This window comes from Ranitomeya imitator, chromosome 6, assembly GCF_032444005.1.
Source record: "Ranitomeya imitator isolate aRanImi1 chromosome 6, aRanImi1.pri, whole genome shotgun sequence".
Taxonomy (NCBI): domain Eukaryota; kingdom Metazoa; phylum Chordata; class Amphibia; order Anura; family Dendrobatidae; genus Ranitomeya; species Ranitomeya imitator.
In genome coordinates this window covers 14,023,824-14,047,712 of record NC_091287.1, presented here as the reverse complement: position 1 = coordinate 14,047,712, position 23,889 = coordinate 14,023,824, and the positions used below count along the sequence as shown (strand labels likewise).

The 23,889-nt window shown below is 47.1% G+C and overlaps 1 protein-coding gene across 2 annotated transcripts in view; it reads left to right on the top strand.

Annotated features, from left to right (window-relative positions):
• The window catches only part of LOC138641634 (unconventional myosin-Ig-like), a 259,855-nt gene that overhangs the window by 28,477 nt on the left and 207,489 nt on the right, over positions 1-23,889 (top strand). For both annotated transcript variants that reach the window (XM_069729172.1, XM_069729173.1), the window contains exons 6-7: positions 1,583-1,678; positions 23,723-23,839. In XM_069729172.1, the coding sequence (XP_069585273.1) occupies positions 1,583-1,678; positions 23,723-23,839 (213 nt within the window). The remainder of the gene's footprint in view (positions 1-1,582; positions 1,679-23,722; positions 23,840-23,889) is intronic.

Here is a 23,889-nt window from a genome sequence, read left to right as displayed (position 1 = left end):
ATATTCTAAATAAACACACAATCAGAATAAAGTCCTTCAATTTAAAGAATGACAGACTCCTTTAATGAATCTAAATTAAACCATACTCACGTCGTCACCCAGTCCACTGAAGCCATGGTCTCCTGTAACAGAATTAAAATAATAAACAACAATATTCCTTACCTGTCCACAGAGAAGTTAATAATCCATTTGGCCCACGATGGGTCTAGCACTATGACATCTAGATGTCATGCTGCATTCTTGCATGATGCGACTATACAGCCTGCCATCCAGCAGAGACACTGAGCAGCATGTGCTACCGCTGCTCAGTGTCTCTCGGTGAACTCCTATTACCTGACTGACGGTGAACTCCTATGACACTCGGCTAGCACAAGTTGCTCCGTCTCTCTGCTGGATGGCAGGCTGTATAGCCACATCATGCAACAATGCAGCCTGACGTCTAGAAGTAGCAGAGCTAAACCCGTCATGGGACAATTGGATTATTATCTTCTATGGGGACAGGTGAGGAACATTGTTGTTTATTATTTTAATTCTGTTACAGGAGACATTGTTTCTAGCGGAATGGGCGATGTCGTAAGTATGGTTTAATTTAGATTCATTAAAGGAGTATGTGTCATTCTTTCAATTAGAGGACTTTCTTCTGGGTATGTTTTTTTTATACAATATCACCATGGGGTTAGTAATGAGGGCGTCTTATAGATGCCTCCCCACTGCTAATCTCTGGGCTTGATGTCACCTGACCATACAAAGGTGACATCAACATCCCAAGTATCACCCCACTTGACACCTCACAAGGGCAAGTGTGAAGAGCAGGGCAAAGAGGCAGCATTGATGCATCAAGTAGATGCACCTTTTCTGAGGTGGTTGCGGGCTGCTATTTTTATGCTGGGGGGCAATATCAGTGGCTCCTTACCAACCTGAGAATACCAGTCCCCAGCTGTCTGCTTTAGTCTGGCTGGTTGTCAAAAATGGGGGAGAACCCATTCCTTTTTTTCCTTTTTTTTTAATTATATATTTAAACAATTGAAAAAAAAAAGTGTAGAACCCCTCTATTTTTGATAACCAACATTGCTCAAGCTGACAGCTGAGGATTGCAGCCCGCAGCTGTCTATTTTGCCTGGCTGGTTATCAAAAATACAGGGGAACCCATGGCAATTTTTTTTTTACTTATTTATCTATAGCTTAATAGATGGGTCAATTGATGTCACTTTTCCGGGCGCCTGCCCTTAGTTTGAGCTGTTTTGGCAGCCCCCCCCCCCCCCCCCGAAGGTGTTGTCTATGCGTTTGGTTTTGCCGCCCATTGAATACAATGGGGTTCCGATATGTTCGGTGAGCACTGGGACATTCGCCAAACCGAACCTTGAAAGGTTTGCTCATTTCTAGTAAAGACTCATCTAACATCTAATAATAATTTCTGGCACATTTTATATCTGAACGGTAATGATTTATATTTGGTCTGATTTCTAGCTGGGCTCTGCTGGGGTGTCATGTATCGCCCAGTTGTCTCACTGCTCCTATCTGATGATGTCTTTGATGTCTCGTTTATCATTACAATGATCTTATAAACTTCTCTCTATTTCAGCTCCTCCTAGGGGCCCCTGAAACATTACTGAGCTCATTCCACCTGATGAAAGACCCCACGTTATATGTCTTTACTAAGGAGGGCGCTAACAGCAACGTAAGTTACCATCCGCCTCATTAAAGATGTGGAAACAGTCAGGGGCATTTTTTTTATTAGATACATTTATTTTCTCTCATTTTGGAAATAGAGTTGTATTATAAATGTTGAAGATTTCGCTTCTTCATCCTCTATGTATCACTGTACTGAGTAACCAGTGATTTGTTAGTCTTCTTATTCTCAGTCTGTAATTTATCTCTCTTCTCTGGAACTTTCTTCTAAGTGGATTTATTACCAGATGAGCATACAAATTATCTTAGAAGATGGTTTAAGAAATAGAGATAAGAGTTACAGACCAGAGACGGAGCTTACTGATGTATCACTGTTATCTTATTCTGCAGTCTGTTATGTTGCTTGATACATAGAAGACTAGGAAGAGGGATAAATATTATAGAGCAGAGACGAGATCACTGACAAATCACTGGTAAGTCATTCTGTGCTCTGCTATGTAAAGGGAGGCACAGAAGGTGTAGCAGAGAGATAAGTGTAACAGATCAGGGAACAAGCTCACTGATGTATCACTGATATACCTCATTCTGCAGTCTGTTATGTACAGTGATACACAGAGGATGTAGAATAGAGATAACCTGTTAAAGATCAGAGAACGAGCTTACCGATGGATCGTTGGTAACTTTTTATGAAGTCTGCTATGTACAGTGGTACATAGAGGATTCAGAAGAGAGATAAGTGTTACAGACCTGAGACCGAGCTCACTGACAAATAATTCTGCAGTCTGCTATCTATACTGATACTGTACATAGAGGATGTAGAAGAGAGATAAGTGTTACAGACAAGAAAATGTGCTCACTGATGGATCATTGGTAATGCATTCTGCAGTCTGCTATGTACAGTGATACATAGAGGATGTAGAAAACTAAATCTATAATGAAGAACAACTGTGACTTTTACCCCAAAGTGCATACTTCTAAGTACACAAATGCCCTTGTAAGTGCCCATATCATTTAAATCATATTGTATAAAGACTTTTTAAGGTGTTACTGCTCAGGTCTGAAGGCATGACAGGTTAGCCTATGGCTAGAGCATCACCAATAGTATTGTGCTATCCATATGTGTAGGCAAACTTGAAGCTCTGTTGGTCTATTCTTTCTATGGTGTATATATATATATATATATATATATATATTTATATTTACAACGTATGTTATTGTACATGTTGTTACTGTGATGGCCTATTATTACCACCTGACTATGGTTATACTTCATTTCACGTTTACCAAGTTTCAATAGAGAGTAATGCAATATGATGCTTCTTCTCGACTCCCCATATAAACCAAAAACCTGCGGCGGCACACCTGTTGGTAGAAGGGTAATGTGTAGGTGCAAGTTCACACTGTGGCCATTAACAGAAAAATGTAACCTAGAATAAAACAATGACTGTATACCCTGCAGTAAGTAAATAAATAATGAATAACTGCATGGACTTAGCTCCAGGTATACAGTCATTGGTTAATTCTAGGTTTTATACGACTCTCCATATAGCAGATGATCCATCATGAGTTTATGTAAAGGGCCGCTTTCCGCACACTTATGGCGGAGTGCTGCTGCACCTCTTTCCCGTTTTATTATGACCACCGGTGGGATTGTCTTCTTGATACCTTCACACATGCTGAGCATACATTATGTCCTCCTTTTTTCCAGCCCCTTTAAGCAGGGCATACAGCTCATCCTTGTTTACATAAAAGGCCTCAGTTGCAGTACTGAGCAGTGTCCAGCAGATGGCGCCCTTGCTCCACCGCCACCTTGTCACATCTGCAGGCCTTGATGATTATGATGATGATGATGATGTTGATGACTGTGATTTTTTTTGTATTTATGGTAATTGGTTAATATTAGAAACAAAGGAAATTTCAGCATTTTAACATCTTCCTGCAAACAAAACCCGTCTGGGGATTGTGAAAATTCTGAGGAATGGAGCGCACCACCTGTGCAGCACAAGGGGCGTTTGGATTATCACAGCATGTGACGGTGCTGGGAAAGGCGCCTGACAAGGGATACACAGGGGAGATCGCCCGCCACCTCCTAAATGTTCACTTTAGGACTGCTGGAGGCTCAGCGCTCTGGGGGAAATCTCCACAAGTTGTGATGCGCGAGATGTCGCACCATAGAAATAAACTAATCATCATCATCATCATCATCAGCACATGGAAACGACATACGCAGACCCTCCCCCACCATAGGTCCGCTCTATACGAGCTCACGATCGGCCATATCTCGATTTTCCGCTGACTGTATAGCGCCCCCTATGGGTCAGGGTGGAATATTGTAGAATATTGATCAATCTGAATAGGACAACAGATGTCCAAGGCATCAAATATCTCTAATACTGAACCTTACACATGTACATATCAGATATGGCGTCATCTGCTGACGTCGCTCCATGGGCTGCAGCGTTACTGATTTACCTAGAATCCATGGCCGGGATTTATCTCTTGTGGTAAATTGTAGCCACATTTGCACTAAAGTTTGCTCTCTCCATCTTGACGTTTTTCAGGAGTGGAAATCACCAAGGGGGCATGGGATAGTTTGGGGTTCCCTCCATGAGATAGAGGATAGCCATTAGCCACTATAAAAGTGACCACAAGATAAAGCTTCATCTCTATCCAGGACTCGTGTACTGATGGCCAAGCAGATTGATGCGCGTCCGACACCTGTCACCACCAGAATTAGCAGATGTCGGATGTACGCAGTGCAGCTGAGATCACATTCTCTTCAATAGGAGCCGAGCTGCAATACCGAGAACGACCACTACACAGTGTACGGGGCTGAGCTGCAATACCGAGAACGGCCACTACACAGTGTACGGGGCTGAGCTGCAGTACCAAGAACGACCACTACACAGTGTACGGGGCTGAGCTGCAGTACCAAGAACGACCACTACACAGTGTACGGGGCTGAGCTGCAATACCGAGAACGACCACTACACAGTGTACGGGGCTGAGCTGCAGTACCAAGAACGACCACTACACAGTGTACGGGGCTGAGCTGCAGTACCAAGAACGACCACTACACAGTGTACGGGGCTGAGCTGCAGTACCGGGAACGGCCACTACACAGTGTACGGGGCTGAGCTGCAGCACCAAGAACGACCACTACACAGTGTACGGGGCTGAGCTGCAGTACCAAGAACGACCACTACACAGTGTACGGGGCTGAGCTGCAGTACCGAGAACGGCCACTACACAGTGTACAGGGCTGAGCTGCAGTACCGAGAACGGCCACTACACAGTGTACGGGGCTGAGCTGCAGTACCGAGAACGGCCACTACACAGTGTACGGGGCTGAGCTGCAGTACCGAGAACGGCCACTACACAGTGTACGGGGCTGAGCTGCAGTACTGAGAACGACCACTACACAGTGTACGGGGCTGAGCTGCAGTACCGGGAACGACCACTACACAGTGTACGGGGCTGAGCTGCAGTACCGAGAACGACCACTACACAGTGTACGGGGCTGAGCTGCAGTACCGAGAACGACCACTACACAGTGTACGGGGCTGAGCTGCAGTACCGGGAACGACCACTACACAGTGTACGGGGCTGAGTTGCAGTACCGAGAACGACCACTACAGTGTACGGGGCTGAGCTGCAGTACCGAGAACGACCACTGCACAGTGTACGGGGCTGAGCTGCAGTACTGAGAACGACCACTACACAGTGTACGGGGCTGAGCTGCAGTACTGAGAACGACCACTACACAGTGTACAGGGCTGAGCTGCAGTACTGAGAACGACCACTACACAGTGTACGGGGCTGAGCTGCAGTATCGGGAACGACCACTACACAGTGTACGGGGCTGAGCTGCAGTACCGAGAACGGCCACTACACAGTGTACGGGGCTGAGCTGCAGTACCGAGAACGGCCACTACACAGTGTACGGGGCTGAGCTGCAGTACCGAGAACGACCACTACACAGTGTACGGGGCTGAGCTGCAGTACCGAGAACGGCCACTACACAGTGTACGGGGCTGAGCTGCAGTACCGAGAACGGCCACTACACAGTGTACGGGGCTGAGCTGCAGTACTGAGAACGACCACTACACAGTGTACGGGGCTGAGCTGCAGTACTGAGAACGACCACTACACAGTGTACGGGGCTGAGCTGCAGTACCGGGAACGACCACTACACAGTGTACGGGGCTGAGCTGCAGTACCGAGAACGACCACTACACAGTGTACGGGGCTGAGCTGCAGTACTGAGAACGACCACTACACAGTGTACGGGGCTGAGCTGCAGTACCAAGAACGGCCACTACACAGTGTACGGGGCTGAGCTGCAGTACTGAGAACGACCACTACACAGTTTACAGGGCTGAGCTGCAGTACTGAGAATGACCACTACACAGTGTACGGGGCTGAGCTGCAGTACCGAGAACGACCACTACGCAGTGTACGGGGCTGAGCTGCAGTATCGGGAACGACCACTACACAGTGTACGAGGCTGAGCTGCAGTACCGAGAACGACCACTACACAGTGTACGAGGCTGAGCTGCAGTACCGAGAATGGCCACTACACAGTGTACGGGGCTGAGCTGCAGTACCGAGAACGGCAACTACACAGTGTACGGGGCTGAGCTACAGTACCGATAACGGCCACTACACAGTGTACGGGGCTGAGCTGCAGTACCGATAACGGCCACTACAAAGTGTACGGGGCTGAGCTGCAGTACCAAGAACGACCACTACACAGTGTACGGGGCTGAGCTGCAGAAAACGCAGCTGCGGATTTGTTGCGGTTTTTTGTGCGGATCCACAGCGTTTTCTGTGCGTTTTTGCTGCGTTTTTTTTTTTTTTTGCGGATTTGCTGCGTTTTTTTACCCCTGCAGATTTCTATAATGGAATGGGTACAAAATCGCTGCAGATTCGCAAAAAAGAAGTGACATGCTACTTCTTTTAAACCGCAGCGTTTCTGCAGCAGATTTTCCGCAAAGTGTGCACAGCTTTTTTTTTTCTCATTGATTTACATTGTACTGTAAATCAATTGCGGATCCGCAGCGTTTCTGCACCGCAAAAAACACTGCGGATCCACAGAAAATCCGCAGCGTTTGCACATAGCCTTACACACACACATTCTGTCACAGGGTTATCGCGACAGTGTGGAGCCAGAAGACCGCAGCATCTGATTGCTCCTATGTCAGTGCTGAGAAGAAGCACTTCTTCATTTTAATTGTGTTTATTATTTCTGGCAGAACGGGGTTAATCAGCATTGCTGGAAATTTCTGTGCTTGCAGCTGAGCTCAGTTAGCCACTCCTTTCCCCTTTATAATCTAAGCTCTGTTGCAAATCCTTGTCAGAGCTAGCATTTGCTGCATGGCTAATGGAGGGAGAGTGTTATGGCTGGCAATCAGGCAACACAGCGTGCAGTAATCAGCGCACATACAGAGATCTGGCAATAACCAAAAACAATAGGACGAGCTCTGAGACGTGGAATCTCTGTAGACTGCAGTACCTGATCTATCCTCACACAACTATAAGCAGCAGTGGATTGCGCCTATCACTACCTATGCAACTCGGCACTGCCTAAGGAGCTGACTAGCCTGAAGATAGAAATACAAGCCTGACTTACCTCAGAGAAATACCCCAAAGGAATAGGCAGCCCCCCACATATAATGACTGTTAGCAAGATGAAAAGACAAACGTAGGAATGAAATAGATTCAGCAAAGTGAGGCCCGATATTCTAGACAGAGCGAGGATAGCAAAGAGAACTATGCAGTCTACAAAAAACCCTAAAACGAAAACCACGCAAAGGGGCAAAAAGACCCACCGTGCCGAACTAACAGCACGGCGGTGCACCCCTTTGCTTCTCAGAGCTTCCAGCAAAAGTTAATAGCAAGCTGGACAGAAAAAACAGAAAACAAACTAGAAGCACTTATCTAGCAGAGCAGCAGGCCCAAGGAAAGATGCAGTAGCTCAGATCCAACACTGGAACATTGACAAGGAGCAAGGAAGACAGACTCAGGTGGAGCTAAATAGCAAGACAGCCAACGAGCTCACCAAAACACCTGAGGGAGGAAGCCCAGAGACTGCAATACCACTTGTGACCACAGAAGTGAACTCAGCCACAGAATTCACAACAGTACCCCCCCCTTGAGGAGGGGTCACCGAACCCTCACCAGAACCCCCAGGCCGACCAGGATGAGCCACATGAAAGGCACGAACAAGATCTGGGGCATGGACATCAGAGGCAAAAACCCAGGAATTATCTTCCTGAGCATAACCCTTCCATTTGACCAGATACTGGAGTTTCCGTCTAGAGACACGAGAATCCAAAATCTTCTCCACAATATACTCCAATTCCCCCTCCACCAAAACAGGGGCAGGAGGCTCCACAGATGGAACCATAGGTGCCACGTATCTCCTCAACAACGACCTATGGAATACATTATGTATGGAAAAGGAGTCTGGGAGGGTCAGACGAAAAGACACCGGATTGAGAATCTCAGAAATCCTATACGGACCAATAAAACGAGGTTTAAATTTAGGAGAGGAAACCTTCATAGGAATATGACGAGAAGATAACCAAACCAGATCCCCAACACGAAGTCGGGGTCCCACACGGCGTCTGCGATTAGCGAAAAGCTGAGCCTTCTCCTGGGACAAGGTCAAATTGTCCACTACCTGAGTCCAGATCTGCTGCAACCTGTCCACCACAGAATCCACACCAGGACAGTCCGAAGACTCAACCTGTCCTGAAGAGAAACGAGGATGGAACCCAGAATTGCAGAAAAATGGAGAGACCAAGGTAGCCGAGCTGGCCCGATTATTAAGGGCGAACTCAGCCAAAGGCAAAAAGGACACCCAGTCATCCTGATCAGCAGAAACAAAGCATCTCAGATATGTTTCCAAGGTCTGATTGGTTCGTTCGGTCTGGCCATTAGTCTGAGGATGGAAGGCCGAGGAGAAAGATAGGTCAATGCCCATCCTACCACAAAAGGCTCGCCAGAACCTCGAGACAAACTGGGAACCTCTGTCAGAAACAATATTCTCAGGAATGCCATGTAAACGAACCACATGCTGGAAGAACAAAGGCACCAAATCAGAGGAGGAAGGCAATTTAACCAAGGGCACCAGATGGACCATTTTAGAAAAGCGATCACAGACCACCCAAATGACCGACATTTTTTGAGAAACGGGAAGGTCAGAAATGAAATCCATCGAAATATGTGTCCAAGGCCTCTTCGGGACTGGCAAGGGCAAAAGCAACCCACTGGCACGTGAACAGCAGGGCTTAGCCCTAGCACAAATTCCACAGGACTGCACAAAAGCACGCACATCCCGTGACAGAGATGGCCACCAGAAGGATCTAGCAACCAACTCCCTGGTACCAAAGATTCCTGGATGACCGGCCAGCACCGAACAATGAAGTTCAGAGATAACTTTACTAGTCCACCTATCAGGGACGAACAGTTTCTCGGCCGGACAACGATCAGGTTTATTAGCCTGAAATTTCTGCAACACTCTCCGCAAATCAGGGGAGATGGCAGACACAATGACTCCTTCCTTGAGGATACTCGCCGGCTCAGATAACCCCGGAGAGTCGGGCACAAAACTCCTAGACAGAGCATCCGCCTTCACATTTTTAGAGCCCGGAAGGTATGAAATCACAAAATCAAAACGAGCAAAAAATAACGACCAACGGGCCTGTCTAGGATTCAAGCGCTTGGCAGACTCAAGATAAGTAAGGTTCTTATGATCAGTCAAAACCACCACGCGATGCTTAGCACCCTCAAGCCAATGACGCCACTCCTCGAATGCCCACTTCATGGCCAGCAACTCTCGGTTGCCCACATCATAATTACGCTCAGCAGCAGAAAATTTCCTGGAAAAGAAAGCACATGGTTTGAACACTGAGCAACCAGAACCTCTCTGTGACAAAACCGCCCCTGCACCAATCTCAGAAGCATCAACCTCGACCTGGAACGGAAGAGAAACATCAGGTTGACACAACACAGGGGCACAGCAAAAACGACGCTTCAACTCCTGAAAAGCCTCCACGGCAGCAGAAGACCAATTAACCAAATCAGCACCCTTCTTGGTCAAATCGGTCAATGGTCTGGCAATGCTAGAAAAATTACAGATGAAGCGACGATAAAAATTAGCAAAGCCCAGGAATTTCTGCAGACTTTTTAGAGATGTCGGCTGAGTCCAATCCTGGATGGCCTGAACCTTAACCGGATCCATCTCGATAGCAGAAGGGGAAAAGATGAACCCCAAAAATGAAACTTTCTGCACACCGAAGAGACACTTTGATCCCTTCACGAACAAGGAATTAGCACGCAGTACCTGGAAAACCATTCTGACTTGCTTCACATGAGACTCCCAATCATCTGAGAAGATCAAAATGTCATCCAAGTAAACAATCAAGAATTTATCCAGATACTCACGGAAAATGTCATGCATAAAAGACTGAAAAACAGATGGAACATTGGCAAGTCCGAACGGCATCACCAGATACTCAAAATGATCCTCGGGCGTATTAAATGCCGTTTTCCATTCATCTCCCTGCCTGATTCTCACCAGATTATACGCACCACGAAGATCAATCTTAGTAAACCAACTAGCCCCCTTAATCCGAGCAAACAAGTCAGAAATCAATGGCAAGGGATACTGAAACTTAACAGTGATCTTATTAAGAAGGCGGTAATCAATACACGGTCTTAGCGAACCATCCTTCTTGGCTACAAAAAAGAACCCTGCTCCCAATGGTGACGACGATGGGCGAATATGTCCCTTCTCCAGGGACTCCTTCACATAACTGCGCATAGCGGTGTGTTCAGGTACGGACAAATTAAATAAACGACCCTTAGGGAATTTACTACCAGGAATCAAATCGATAGCACAATCACAATTCCTATGCGGAGGTAGGGCATCAGACTTGGACTCTTCAAATACATCCTGAAAGTCAGACAAGAACTCTGGGATGTCAGAAGGAATGGATGACGAAATAGACAAAAATGGAACATCACCATGTACTCCCTGACAACCCCAGCTGGTTACCGACATAGAGTTCCAATCCAATACTGGATTATGGGTTTGTAGCCATGGCAACCCCAACACGACCACATCATGCAAATTGTGCAGTACCAGAAAGCGAATAACTTCCTGATGTGCAGGAGCCATGCACATGGTCAGCTGGGCCCAGTACTGAGGCTTATTCTTGGCCAAAGGTGTAGCATCAATTCCTCTCAACGGAATAAGACACCGCAAAGGCTCCAAGAAAAATCCACAACGTTTAGCATAATCCAAATCCATCAGATTCAGGGCAGCACCTGAATCCACAAACGCCATGACAGAATACGATGACAAAGAGCACATTAAGGTAATGGACAAAAGGAATTTGGACTGTACAGTACCAATAACGGCAGAGCTATCGAACCGCCTAGTGCGTTTAGGACAATTAGAAATAGCATGAGTAGAATCACCACAATAGAAACACAGTCTGTTCAGACGTCTGTGTTCTTGCCGTTCTACTTTAGTCATAGTCCTGTCGCACTGCATAGGCTCAGGTTTACTCTCAGACAATACCGCCAGATGGTGCACAGATTTACGCTCGCGCAAGCGACGACCGATCTGAATGGCCAAGGACATAGACTCATTCAAACCAGCAGGCATAGGAAATCCCACCATTACATCCTTAAGAGCTTCAGAGAGACCCTTTCTGAACAAAGCCGCTAGTGCAGATTCATTCCACAGAGTGAGTACTGACCACTTCCTAAATTTCTGACAATATACTTCTACATCATCCTGACCCTGGCATAAAGCCAGCAGATTTTTCTCAGCCTGATCCACTGAATTAGGCTCATCGTAAAGCAATCCCAGCGCCTGGAAAAATGCATCAACATTACTCAATGCAAAATCTCCTGGTGCAAGAGAAAACGCCCAGTCCTGTGGGTCGCCGCGCAAAAAAGAAATAATAATCAAAACCTGTTGAATAGGATTACCAGAAGAATGAGGTTTCAAGGCCAAAAATAGCTTACAATTATTTCTGAAGCTCAGGAACTTAGTTCTGTCACCAAAAAACAAATCAGGAATCGGAATTCTTGGTTCTAGCATCGATTTCTGATCAATAGTATCTTGAATCTTTTGTACATTTACAACGAGATTATCCATTGAGGAGCACAGAGCCTGAATATTCATGTCCACAGCTGTGTCCTGAAGCACTCTAATGTCTAGGGGAAAAAAAAGACTGAAGACAGAGCTAAGAAAAAAAAATGATGTCAGGATTTCTTTTTTCCCTCTATTGGGAATCATTGGTGTGGCTCCTTGTACTGTTATGGCTGGCAATCAGGCAACACAGCGTGCAGTAATCAGCGCACATACAGAGATCTGGCAATAACCAAAAACAATAGGACGAGCTCTGAGACGTGGAATCTCTGTAGACTGCAGTACCTGATCTATCCTCACACAACTATAAGCAGCAGTGGATTGCGCCTATCACTACCTATGCAACTCGGCACTGCCTGAGGAGCTGACTAGCCTGAAGATAGAAATACAAGCCTGACTTACCTCAGAGAAATACCCCAAAGGAATAGGCAGCCCCCCACATATAATGACTGTTAGCAAGATGAAAAGACAAACGTAGGAATGAAATAGATTCAGCAAAGTGAGGCCCGATATTCTAGACAGAGCGAGGATAGCAAAGAGAACTATGCAGTCTACAAAAAACCCTAAAACGAAAACCACGCAAAGGGGCAAAAAGACCCACCGTGCCGAACTAACAGCACGGCGGTGCACCCCTTTGCTTCTCAGAGCTTCCAGCAAAAGTTAATAGCAAGCTGGACAGAAAAAACAGAAAACAAACTAGAAGCACTTATCTAGCAGAGCAGCAGGCCCAAGGAAAGATGCAGTAGCTCAGATCCAACACTGGAACATTGACAAGGAGCAAGGAAGACAGACTCAGGTGGAGCTAAATAGCAAGGCAGCCAACGAGCTCACCAAAACACCTGAGGGAGGAAGCCCAGAGACTGCAATACCACTTGTGACCACAGAAGTGAACTCAGCCACAGAATTCACAACAGGAGAGGTGTTCTTACGAGGAGAGTTGGAGGAGTTATTAGTGACTGTTACTTGGTTTGTATTAGTGGTAATTCCTTATCCTTCTCTGTTTTGGTGTATTCCGCTACCTCCATGCCCCGATGCATTCCTCTGTTATATGTGAGTGAATATTTTGTATGCCTGGAGTTCTCTGTTAATCTTTGTTTGTGCTACCTTGTTTGGTGTACTATGTTGCAGTGCCCCTCTTCCCTGGGTGGGGGAAGAGAACAGACGGAGGGCTGACTCAGGAGATAAGGCAAGGGTGGAGGCCCCGGCATCTTCACCTTCAGGAGTATCCTGGGGAATAGGCTGAGCTAGGGCGCCCACTAGTGTTAGGGACAGGGAAGGAGCCCCTGGTCCTGGGTCACCCAGCAGCTGTGTCGTGACACACATGTAGTCTTATACACACATGTAGTCTTATACACACATGTAGTCTTATACACACACACACGTAGTCTTATACGCACACATGTAGTCTTATACACACATGTAGTGTTATACACGCACACACATGTAGTCTTATGCACACACATGTAGTCTTATACGCGCACACATGTAGTCTTATACACGCACACACGTAGTCTTATACGCACACATGTAGTCTTATACGCACACATGTAGTCTTATACACACACGTAGTCTTATACACACACATGTAGTCTTATACACACACACGTAGTCTTATACACGCACACACATGTAGTCTTATACACACATGTAGTCTTATACACGCACACACGTAGTCTTATACGCACACATGTAGTCTTATACACACACGTAGTCTTATACGCACACATGTAGTCTTATACACGCACGTAGTCTTATACACACACATGTAGTCTTATACACACACACGTAGTCTTATACACACACACACGTAGTCTTATACACGCACACACATGTAGTCTTATACACACACATCTAGTCTTATACACGCACACACGTAGTCTTATACACACACATGTAGTCTTATACACACACATGTAGTCTTATACACGCACACACGTAGTCTTATACACACACATGTAGTCTTATACACACACATGTAGTCTTATACACACACATGTAGTCTTATACACACACATGTAGTCTTATACGCACACACATGTAGTCTTATACACACACACATGTAGTCTTATACACGCACACACGTAGTCTTATACACACACATGTAGTCTTATACACGCACACACGTAGTCTTATACACACACACATGTAGTCTTATACACGCAGTCTTATACACACACATGTAGTCTTATACGCACACACATGTAGTCTTATACACGCACACACGTAGTCTTATACACACACATGTAGTCTTATACGCACACATGTAGTCTTATACACACACATGTAGTCTTATACGCACACACATGTAGTCTTATACGCACACACATGTAGTCTTATACACGCACACACGTAGTCTTATACACACACATGTAGTCTTATACACACACATGTAGTCTTATACACACACATGTAGTCTTATACACACACATGTAGTCTTATACGCACACACATGTAGTCTTATACACACACACATGTAGTCTTATACACACACACATGTAGTCTTATACACGCACACACGTAGTCTTATACACACACATGTAGTCTTATACACGCACACATGTAGTCTTATACTCACACATGTAGTCTTATACGCACACATGTAGTCTTATACACACACACGTAGTCTTATACACGCACACACGTAGTCTTATACACACACATGTAGTCTTATACACACACATGTAGTCTTATACACACACACGTAGTCTTATACACGCACACACGTAGTCTTATACACACACATGTAGTCTTATACACACACATGTAGTCTTATACACGCACACACGTAGTCTTATACACGCACATGTAGTCTTATACACACACATGTAGTCTTATACACACACATGTAGTCTTATACACACACATGTAGTCTTATACACACACACGTAGTCTTATACACGCACAAACGTAGTCTTATACACACACATGTAGTCTTATACACACACATGTAGTCTTATACACGCACACATGTAGTCTTATACACACACATGTAGTCTTATACACACACATGTAGTCTTATACACACACATGTAGTCTTATACACACACATGTAGTCTTATACACGCACACATGTAGTCTTATACTCACACATGTAGTCTTATACGCACACATGTAGTCTTATACACACACACGTAGTCTTATACACGCACACACGTAGTCTTATACACACACATGTAGTCTTATACACACACATGTAGTCTTATACACACACACGTAGTCTTATACACGCACAAACGTAGTCTTATACACACACATGTAGTCTTATACACACACACGTAGTCTTATACACACACATGTAGTCTTATATGCACACATGTAGTCTTATACACACACATGTAGTCTTATACACACACACGTAGTCTTATACACACACATGTAGTCTTATACACACACACGTAGTCTTATACACGCACAAACGTAGTCTTATACACACACATGTAGTCTTATATGCACACATGTAGTCTTATACACACACACGTAGTCTTATACACACACACGTAGTCTTATACACACACATGTAGTCTTATATGCACACATGTAGTCTTATACACACACATGTAGTCTTATACACACACACGTAGTCTTATACACACACACGTAGTCTTATACACACACATGTAGTCTTATACACACACACGTAGTCTTATACACGCACAAACGTAGTCTTATACACACACATGTAGTCTTATACACACACACGTAGTCTTATACACACACATGTAGTCTTATATGCACACATGTAGTCTTATACACACACATGTAGTCTTATACACACACACGTAGTCTTATACACGCACACACATGTAGTCTTATACGCACACACATGTAGTCTTATACACACACACGTAGTCTTATACACACACGTAGTCTTATACACACACACGTAGTCTTATGCGCACACACGTAGTCTTATACAGTAGACATGTAGTCTTTCACACTTGCATTGAGGCAGATGAACATATTATTTGCACTCTCTCCATGTCTGTGACCTCGTTTCTATCCCCATCCTCGTGGTTTTCCTTTCACATTACCTCCACAAGTGTAAATATGTTTTGAGGGGATTTTCTGTGATCCCAACACTAAGTAACAAGTGTTTGTGAAGTGTAAAGGAAATGATGCCGGGTTTTCTATATTGAAAAAATATAAATCTGAATATTGAGAGGTGTATTTGTATTCAGCCCCTCAATTCAGTCAGTACTTTGCAGGACCACCTTTCTCTGCACTGCTTCAGTCTTTGGGGTCTGTGTCTCCAGCTTTGCACATCTAGATGTGACAATTTGCCCCTTCTTTTTTGCAATCTCGCTCAGTGACATTGGATGGTGACATCTGTGATCAGCAATTTTCCCATCTTGTCACAGATTATCTGGGATTTTGTTTGAACGGTGACTGCGCCATTCACACACAGGAATATGCTCTGATCTACACCCTCCACTGTAGCTGTGGCAGGATGGTTAGGGTCGGTGTCCTGCTGGAAGGTGAACCTACGCCCCAGTCTCAAGTCTCCTGCTGCCTCAAACAGTTTTCCTCCAGTATTGCCCTGTATTTAGCTCCATTCATCTTCTCATCACCTTTGACCAGGTTCTGTGCCTCTGCTGAAGAAAAGCCTCCCCACAGCATCATGCTGCCACCACCATGTGTGAGGATGGGGATGGTGTTTTCAGGGTGATGGGCAGTGTAATTTTCCCCTCATACATAGCAATTTGTATTTTGCCCCAAAATTTCTACTTTGTTATCATTTGACAGGGCCAACTGCAAACGGTACTTCTTATGTCTATCAAAAATGGATTTCTTTTTGCTACTCTTTCATAAAATTTAGATTTGTGGAGTATACAACTAAGGGCTTGTTTTCACTTGCGAGGAACACGTCCGTGTCTCGCATGTGGAAACGAAGTTCTGGCGCCGACACTCCGGAGCGGAGCGTGCGGCTCCATGTGTTGCTATACGGCTGCACGCTCCGCTCCACAGTGCCGGCGCCAGAGCTTCGTTTCCACATGGGAGACAAGGACGTGTTCCTCGCAAGTGAAAACAAGCCCTAATAGTCATCCTGTGGACAGATTTTCCTACATGAGCTGTGGATCTCTGCAGCTCCTCCAGTGACCATGGGCCTCTTATCTGCCTCTCTCTTTAGTGCTCCCCTTGCTTGAGATGTCAGGTTAGGTGACGGCCATGTCTTCATAGGTTTACAGTTGTGCCGTACTCCTTCCATTTTTTGATGATGGATTGATCACTGCTCCATGAGATGTTCATGGCTTGGGCTATTTTTCATAACCTAACCCAGGTTTACTCTTCTCCGCAACTTTATCCCTGACCTGTCTGGTGAGCTCCTTGGTTTTCATGATGCTGTTTGACCCCTAATGATCTCACACAAACCTCTGAGGCCTTCACAAAACAGCTGTAGTTATACTGGGAAGAATTCACACCCTGGTGGAAGCATTGCACTAATTATGTGACTTCTGGAGATGATTGGTCACTCAGGATTCTATTTAGGAGCATCAGGCTACAGGGGGCTGAATACTAATGCACCTCACAATGATCAGATTTATATTTTTACAATAATTCGAAAACCTCATATCATTTCCTTTACAACTCACAAATATTTTGATACCTTGTGTTTGTATCACATAAAATCCCAATAAAAAACATTTAAGTTTGTAGATGTAATATGAAAAAATGTATAAAAGTTCACAGGGTATGAACCTTTACAAGGCACTGTATCTGCCTACACTGAAGAGAGGGCGAGGTGATAGTGAGCCTCATACCTCAGTGCTCTCACAGATTACATTTACCACTGTATATTGTATCAATGCTCCTCTTGCCCCCAGGTTGACCCCCGGGCTGATCCCCAGGCTGACCCCCGGCTGATCCCTGTGCTGGTCTCCAGGCTGACCCCCGGGCTGATCCCTGGCTAATCCTCGGGCTTTCCACAGGCTGATCCCCGGGTTGATCCCCAGCTGATCCTCGGGCTGATCCCTGGGCTGGTCCCCAGGCTGACCCCCGGGCTGATCCCTGGCTAATCCACAGCTGATCCTCGGGCTGATCCCCCGGCTGATCCTTGGGCTTTCCACAGGCTGATCCCCGGGTTGATCCCCAGCTGATCCTCGGGCTGATCCCCAGGCTGACCCCCAGGCTGACCCCCGGGATGATCCTCGGGCTGATCCCTGGGCTGACCCCTGGGCTGATGCACTGGCTGATCCCTGGGCTGGTCCCCAGGCTGATCCCCGAGCTGATTCCTGGCTGATCCACAGCTGATCCTCGGGCTGACCCCCAGGCTGACCCCCGGGCTGATCCCCGGGCTGACCCCCAGGCTGATCCACTGGCTGATCCCCAGGCTGACCCCCGGCTGTTCCTCAGGCTTTCCACAGGCTGATCCCCAGGCTGATCCCCGGACTGATCCCCAGCTGATCCTCGGGCTGACCCCCAGGCTGATCCACTGGCTGATCCCCAGGCTGAACCTCGGGCTTGCCCCAGGCTGATCCCCGGTCTGATCCGCAGGCTGACCCTCGGGCCTGCCCCAGGCTGATACCCGGTCTGATCCGCAGGCTGACCCTCGGGCCTGCCCCAGGCTGATACCCGGGCTGATCCCCAGGCTGACCCCCTGGATATCACACATGGCATAATTATCCATGGTGCTGCCGATGTCTCCTCGTCGCTCTGTTGCCGGCTCTCGGCTGCAGCATTTACTCTCTGATGCAGATAATAATTGTGCACTTCATGAATAATGAAATAATCGCTGCAGTAATCTCTGCAGAGTTCAGAAGTTCAGAGAAATGATATTTTTATGATGTTTTTATACGGATGTGACATTGGGAATGATTAGAGTCCATCCTCTGTTGCAGGAGGGTCAGACTGGACTATAGATTAGGCAGTGCCTGGTCTGGACAGTCCCGTTAGGATATTCTGAGCCAATCAAGGGTAAGGGATAGTTTGGGATAGCCTCTTCCCTGAGTCAGGGAGCATAGCCACTACCTAGAGAAGTTCTTGCTGTGGAGGAACATGGACCACCGTATAAAGCATCTTTCCAGGTCACTTCTCCCCTCACCTATAAGACCCCTCTCAGCTTATGTCAGGAGCAAAGACCATGTGGTGCTGATGGAGATTAGCACTTCTGTGCCTAATTGGGGCCTTGTATTTCACTTTCTTTTTGGAGACTACAATATGCAGTAGCCTGGTAACAAAGGGTTAAAGGAACACTGTGCAAAGCTGATACATTGTAATCTCCAGAGTGCAGCCCCGAGGGGGCGGGGCATGACACCAGGACTGTATGCTCCGCCCCCTCTCGAGGTTATGGATAGATTATAAAAGTCTGATTGCGAAGTGCCCCATAATTCACTAGAACAGAGGCCCAGGGACAGTAGGCTGCTTCTCTGTGGTGTACTGACCGTAGGCTGCTTCTCTATGGTGTACTGACCGTAGGCTGCTTCTCTATGGTGTACTGACCGTAGGCTGCTTCTCTATGGTGTACTGACCGTAGGCTGCTTCTCTATGGTGTACTGACCGTAGGCTGCTTCTCTATGGTGCACTGACCGTAGGCTGCTTCTCTGTAGTGCACTGACCGTAGGCTGCTTCTCTATGGTGTACTGACCGTAGGCTGCTTCTCTATGGTGCACTGACCGTAGACTGCTTCTCTATGGTGCACTGACCGTAGGCTGCTTCTCTGTGGTGTACTGACCGTAGGCTGCTTCTCTATGGTCTACTGGCCGTAGGCTGCTTCTCTATGGTGCACTGACCGTAGGCTGCTTCTCTGTGGCGCACTGACCGTAGGCTGCTTCTCTATGGCGTACTGACCGTAGGCTGCTTCTCTATGGTGTACTGACCGTAGGCTGCTTCTCTATGGTGTACTGACCGTAGGCTGCTTCTCTATGGTGTACTGACCGTAGGCTGCTTCTCTATGGTGCACTGACCGTAGGCTGCTTCTCTATGGTGCACTGACCGTAGGCTGCTTCTCTATGGTGCACTGACCGTAGGCTGCTTCTCTATGGTGTACTGACCGTAGGCTGCTTCTCTATGGTGCACTGACCGTAGACTGCTTCTCTATGGTGCACTGACCGTAGGCTGCTTCTCTGTGGTGCACTGACCGTAGGCTGCTTCTCTGTGGTGTACTGACCGTAGGCTGCTTCTCTGTGGTCTACTGGCCATAGGCTGCTTCTCTATGGTGTACTGACCGTAGGCTGCTTCTCTGTGGTGTACTGACCGTAGGCTGCTTCTCTGTGGTGTACTGTTCGTAGGCTGCTTCTCTATGGTGTACTGACCGTAGGCTGCTTCTCTGTGGTGTACTGTTCGTAGGCTGCTTCTCTATGGTGTACTGACCGTAGGCTGCTTCTCTATGGTGTACTGACCGTAGGCTGCTTCTCTATGGTGTACTGACCGTAGGCTGCTTCTCTATGGTGTACTGACCGTAGGCTGCTTCTCTATGGTGCACTGACCGTAGGCTGCTTCTCTGTGGTGCACTGACCGTAGGCTGCTTCTCTGTGGTGCACTGACCGTAGGCTGCTTCTCTGTGGTGTACTGACCGTAGGCTGCTTCTCTATGGTCTACTGGCCGTAGGCTGCTTCTCTATGGTGTACTGACCGTAGGCTGCTTCTCTGTGGTGTACTGATCGTAGGCTGCTTCTCTATGGTGTACTGACCGTAGGCTGCTTCTCTATGGTGTACTGACCGTAGGCTGCTTCTCTGTGGTGTACTGACCGTAGGCTGCTTCTCTATGGTGTACTGACCGTAGGCTGCTTCTCTATGGTGCACTGACCGTAGGCTGCTTCTCTGTGGTGTACTGACCGTAGGCTGCTTCTCTATGGTCTACTGGCCATAGGCTGCTTCTCTATGGTGTACTGACCGTAGGCTGCTTCTCTGTGGTGTACTGACCGTAGGCTGCTTCTCTATGGTGTACTGACCGTAGGCTGCTTCTCTGTGGTGTACTGACCGTAGGCTGCTTCTCTATGGTCTACTGACCGTAGGCTGCTTCTCTATGGTGTACTGACCGTAGGCTGCTTCTCTATGGTGCACTGACCGTAGGCTGCTTCTCTGTGGTGCACTGACCGTAGGCTGCTTCTCTGTGGTGTACTGATCGTAGGCTGCTTCTCTATGGTGTACTGACCGTAGGCTGCTTCTCTATGGTGTACTGACCGTAGGCTGCTTCTCTGTGGTGTACTGACCGTAGGCTGCTTCTCTATGGTCTACTGGCCATAGGCTGCTTCTCTATGGTGTACTGACCGTAGGCTGCTTCTCTGTGGTGTACTGACCGTAGGCTGCTTCTCTATGGTGTACTGACCGTAGGCTGCTTCTCTGTGGTGTACTGACCGTAGGCTGCTTCTCTATGGTCTACTGACCGTAGGCTGCTTCTCTATGGTGTACTGACCGTAGGCTGCTTCTCTATGGTGCACTGACCGTAGGCTGCTTCTCTGTGGTGCACTGACCGTAGGCTGCTTCTCTGTGGTGTACTGATCGTAGGCTGCTTCTCTATGGTGTACTGACCGTAGGCTGCTTCTCTATGGTGTACTGACCGTAGGCTGCTTCTCTGTGGTGTACTGACCGTAGGCTGCTTCTCTATGGTCTACTGACCGTAGGCTGCTTCTCTATGGTGTACTGACCGTAGGCTGCTTCTCTATGGTGCACTGACCGTAGGCTGCTTCTCTGTGGTGCACTGACCGTAGGCTGCTTCTCTGTGGTGTACTGATCGTAGGCTGCTTCTCTATGGTGTACTGACCGTAGGCTGCTTCTCTATGGTGTACTGACCGTAGGCTGCTTCTCTGTGGTGTACTGACCGTAGGCTGCTTCTCTATGGTGTACTGACCGTAGGCTGCTTCGCTATGGTGCACTGACCGTAGGCTGCTTCTCTGTGGTGTACTGACCGTAGGCTGCTTCTCTATGGTCTACTGGCCATAGGCTGCTTCTCTGTGGTGTACTGACCGTAGGCTGCTTCTCTGTGGTGTACTGACCGTAGGCTGCTTCTCTATGGTGTACTGACCGTAGGCTGCTTCTCTGTGGTGTACTGACCGTAGGCTGCTTCTCTATGGTCTACTGACCGTAAGCTGCTTCTCTATGGTGTACTGACCGTAGGCTGCTTCTCTATGGTGTACTGACCGTAGGCTGCTTCTCTGTGGTGTACTGACCGTAGGCTGCTTCTCTATGGTGTTCTGGCCGTAGGCTGCTTCTCTATGGTGTTCTGGCCGTAGGCTGCTTCTCTATGGTGTACTGACCGTAGGCTGCTTCTCTGTGGTGTACTGACCGTAGACTGCTTCTCTGTGGTGTACTGACCGTAGACTGCTTCTCTGTGGTGTACTGGCCGTAGACTGCTTCTCTATGGTGTACTGACCGTAGACTGCTTCTCTGTGGTGCACTGACCGTAGACTGCTTCTCTGTGGTGCACTGACCGTAGGCTGCTTCTCTGTGGTGTACTGATCGTAGGCTGCTTCTCTATGGTGTACTGACCGTAGGCTGCTTCTCTGTGGTGCACTGACCGTAGGCTGCTTCTCTGTGGTGTACTGGCCGTAGACTGCTTCTCTATGGTGTACTGATCGTAGGCTGCTTCTCTATGGTGTACTGACCGTAGGCTGCTTCTCTATGGTGTACTGACCGTAGGCTGCTTCTCTGTGGTGTACTGACCGTAGGCTGCTTCTCTATGGTGTACTGACCGTAGGCTGCTTCTCTATGGTGTACTGACCGTAGGCTGCTTCTCTGTGGTGCACTGGCCGTAGACTGCTTCTATATGGTGCACTGACCGTAGACTGCTTCTCTATGGTGTTCTGACCGTAGGCTGCTTCTCTGTGGTACACTGGCCGTAGGCTGCTTCTCTATGGTGTACTGACCGTAGGCTGCTTCTCTTTGGTGTTCTGGCCGTAGGCTGCTTCTCTATGGTGTACTGACCGTTGACTGCTTCTCTATGGTGTACTGACCGTAGGCTGCTTCTCTATGGTGTACTGGCCGTAGACTGCTTCTCTATGGTGTTCTGGCCGTAGACTGCTTCTCTATGGTGTACTGACCGTAGGCTGCTTCAGTAGCTCTCCTCTGTGTGATGTTCAGTAGATCTCCTCTGTGTGATGTTCAGTAGATCTCCTCTGTGTGATGTTCAGTAGATCTCCTCTGTGATGTACAGTAGATCTTTTGTGTGTGATGTTCAGTAGATCTTCTCTGTTATGTTCAGAAGATTTCCTCTGTTATGTTCAGTAGATCTCCTCTGTTATGTTCAGTAGATTTCCTCTGTGATGTTCAGTAGATCTCCTCTGTGATGTTCAGTAGATCTCCTCTGCTATGTTCAGTAGATCTCCTCTGTTATGTTAAGTAGATCTCCTCTGTGTGATGTTCAGTAGATCTCCTCTGTGTGATGTTCAGTAGATCTCCTCTGTGTGTGATGTTCAGTAGATCTCCTCTGTGTGTGATGTTCAGTAGATCTCCTCTGTGTGATGTTCAGTAGATCTCCTATGTGTTATGTTCAGTAGATCTCCTCTGTTATGTTCAGTAGATCTCCTCTGTGTGATGTTCAGTAGATCTGCTCTGTGTGATGATCAGTAGATCTCCTCTGTGTGTGATGTTCAGTAGATCTCCTCTGTGTGATGTTCAGTAGATCTCCTCTGTGTTATGTTCAGTAGATCTCCTCTGTGTGATGTTCAGTAGATCTCCTCTGTTATGTTCAGTAGATCTCCTCTGTGTGATGTTCAGTAGATCTGCTCTGTGTGATGTTCAGTAGATCTGCTCTGTGTGATGTTCAGTAGATCTCCTCTGTGTGATGTTCAGTAGATCTCCTCTGTGTGTGATGTTCAGTAGATCTCCTCTGTGTGATGTTCAGTAGATCTTTTGTGTGTGATGTTCAGTAGATCTCCTCTTTGTGATGTCCAGTAGATCTCCTCCTCTGTAACGTACAGTAGATCTTCCTGCATTGGGACGCTCCTTGTAGACTTTAACATCCATGGATCTTTGTTGTTTTCTGCAGTTTGTGATCAATGACAAGGCCAGCTATAGACTGGTGGTGGACTCGATGAGGATGATCGGATTCAGCCAAGACGAGGTGGATTCCGTCTACAAGATCCTGGCCTCCATTTTACACCTGGTGAGGACAATGTCGCTCTAATCATCCCTTCTTACAACCTCTACCATCTT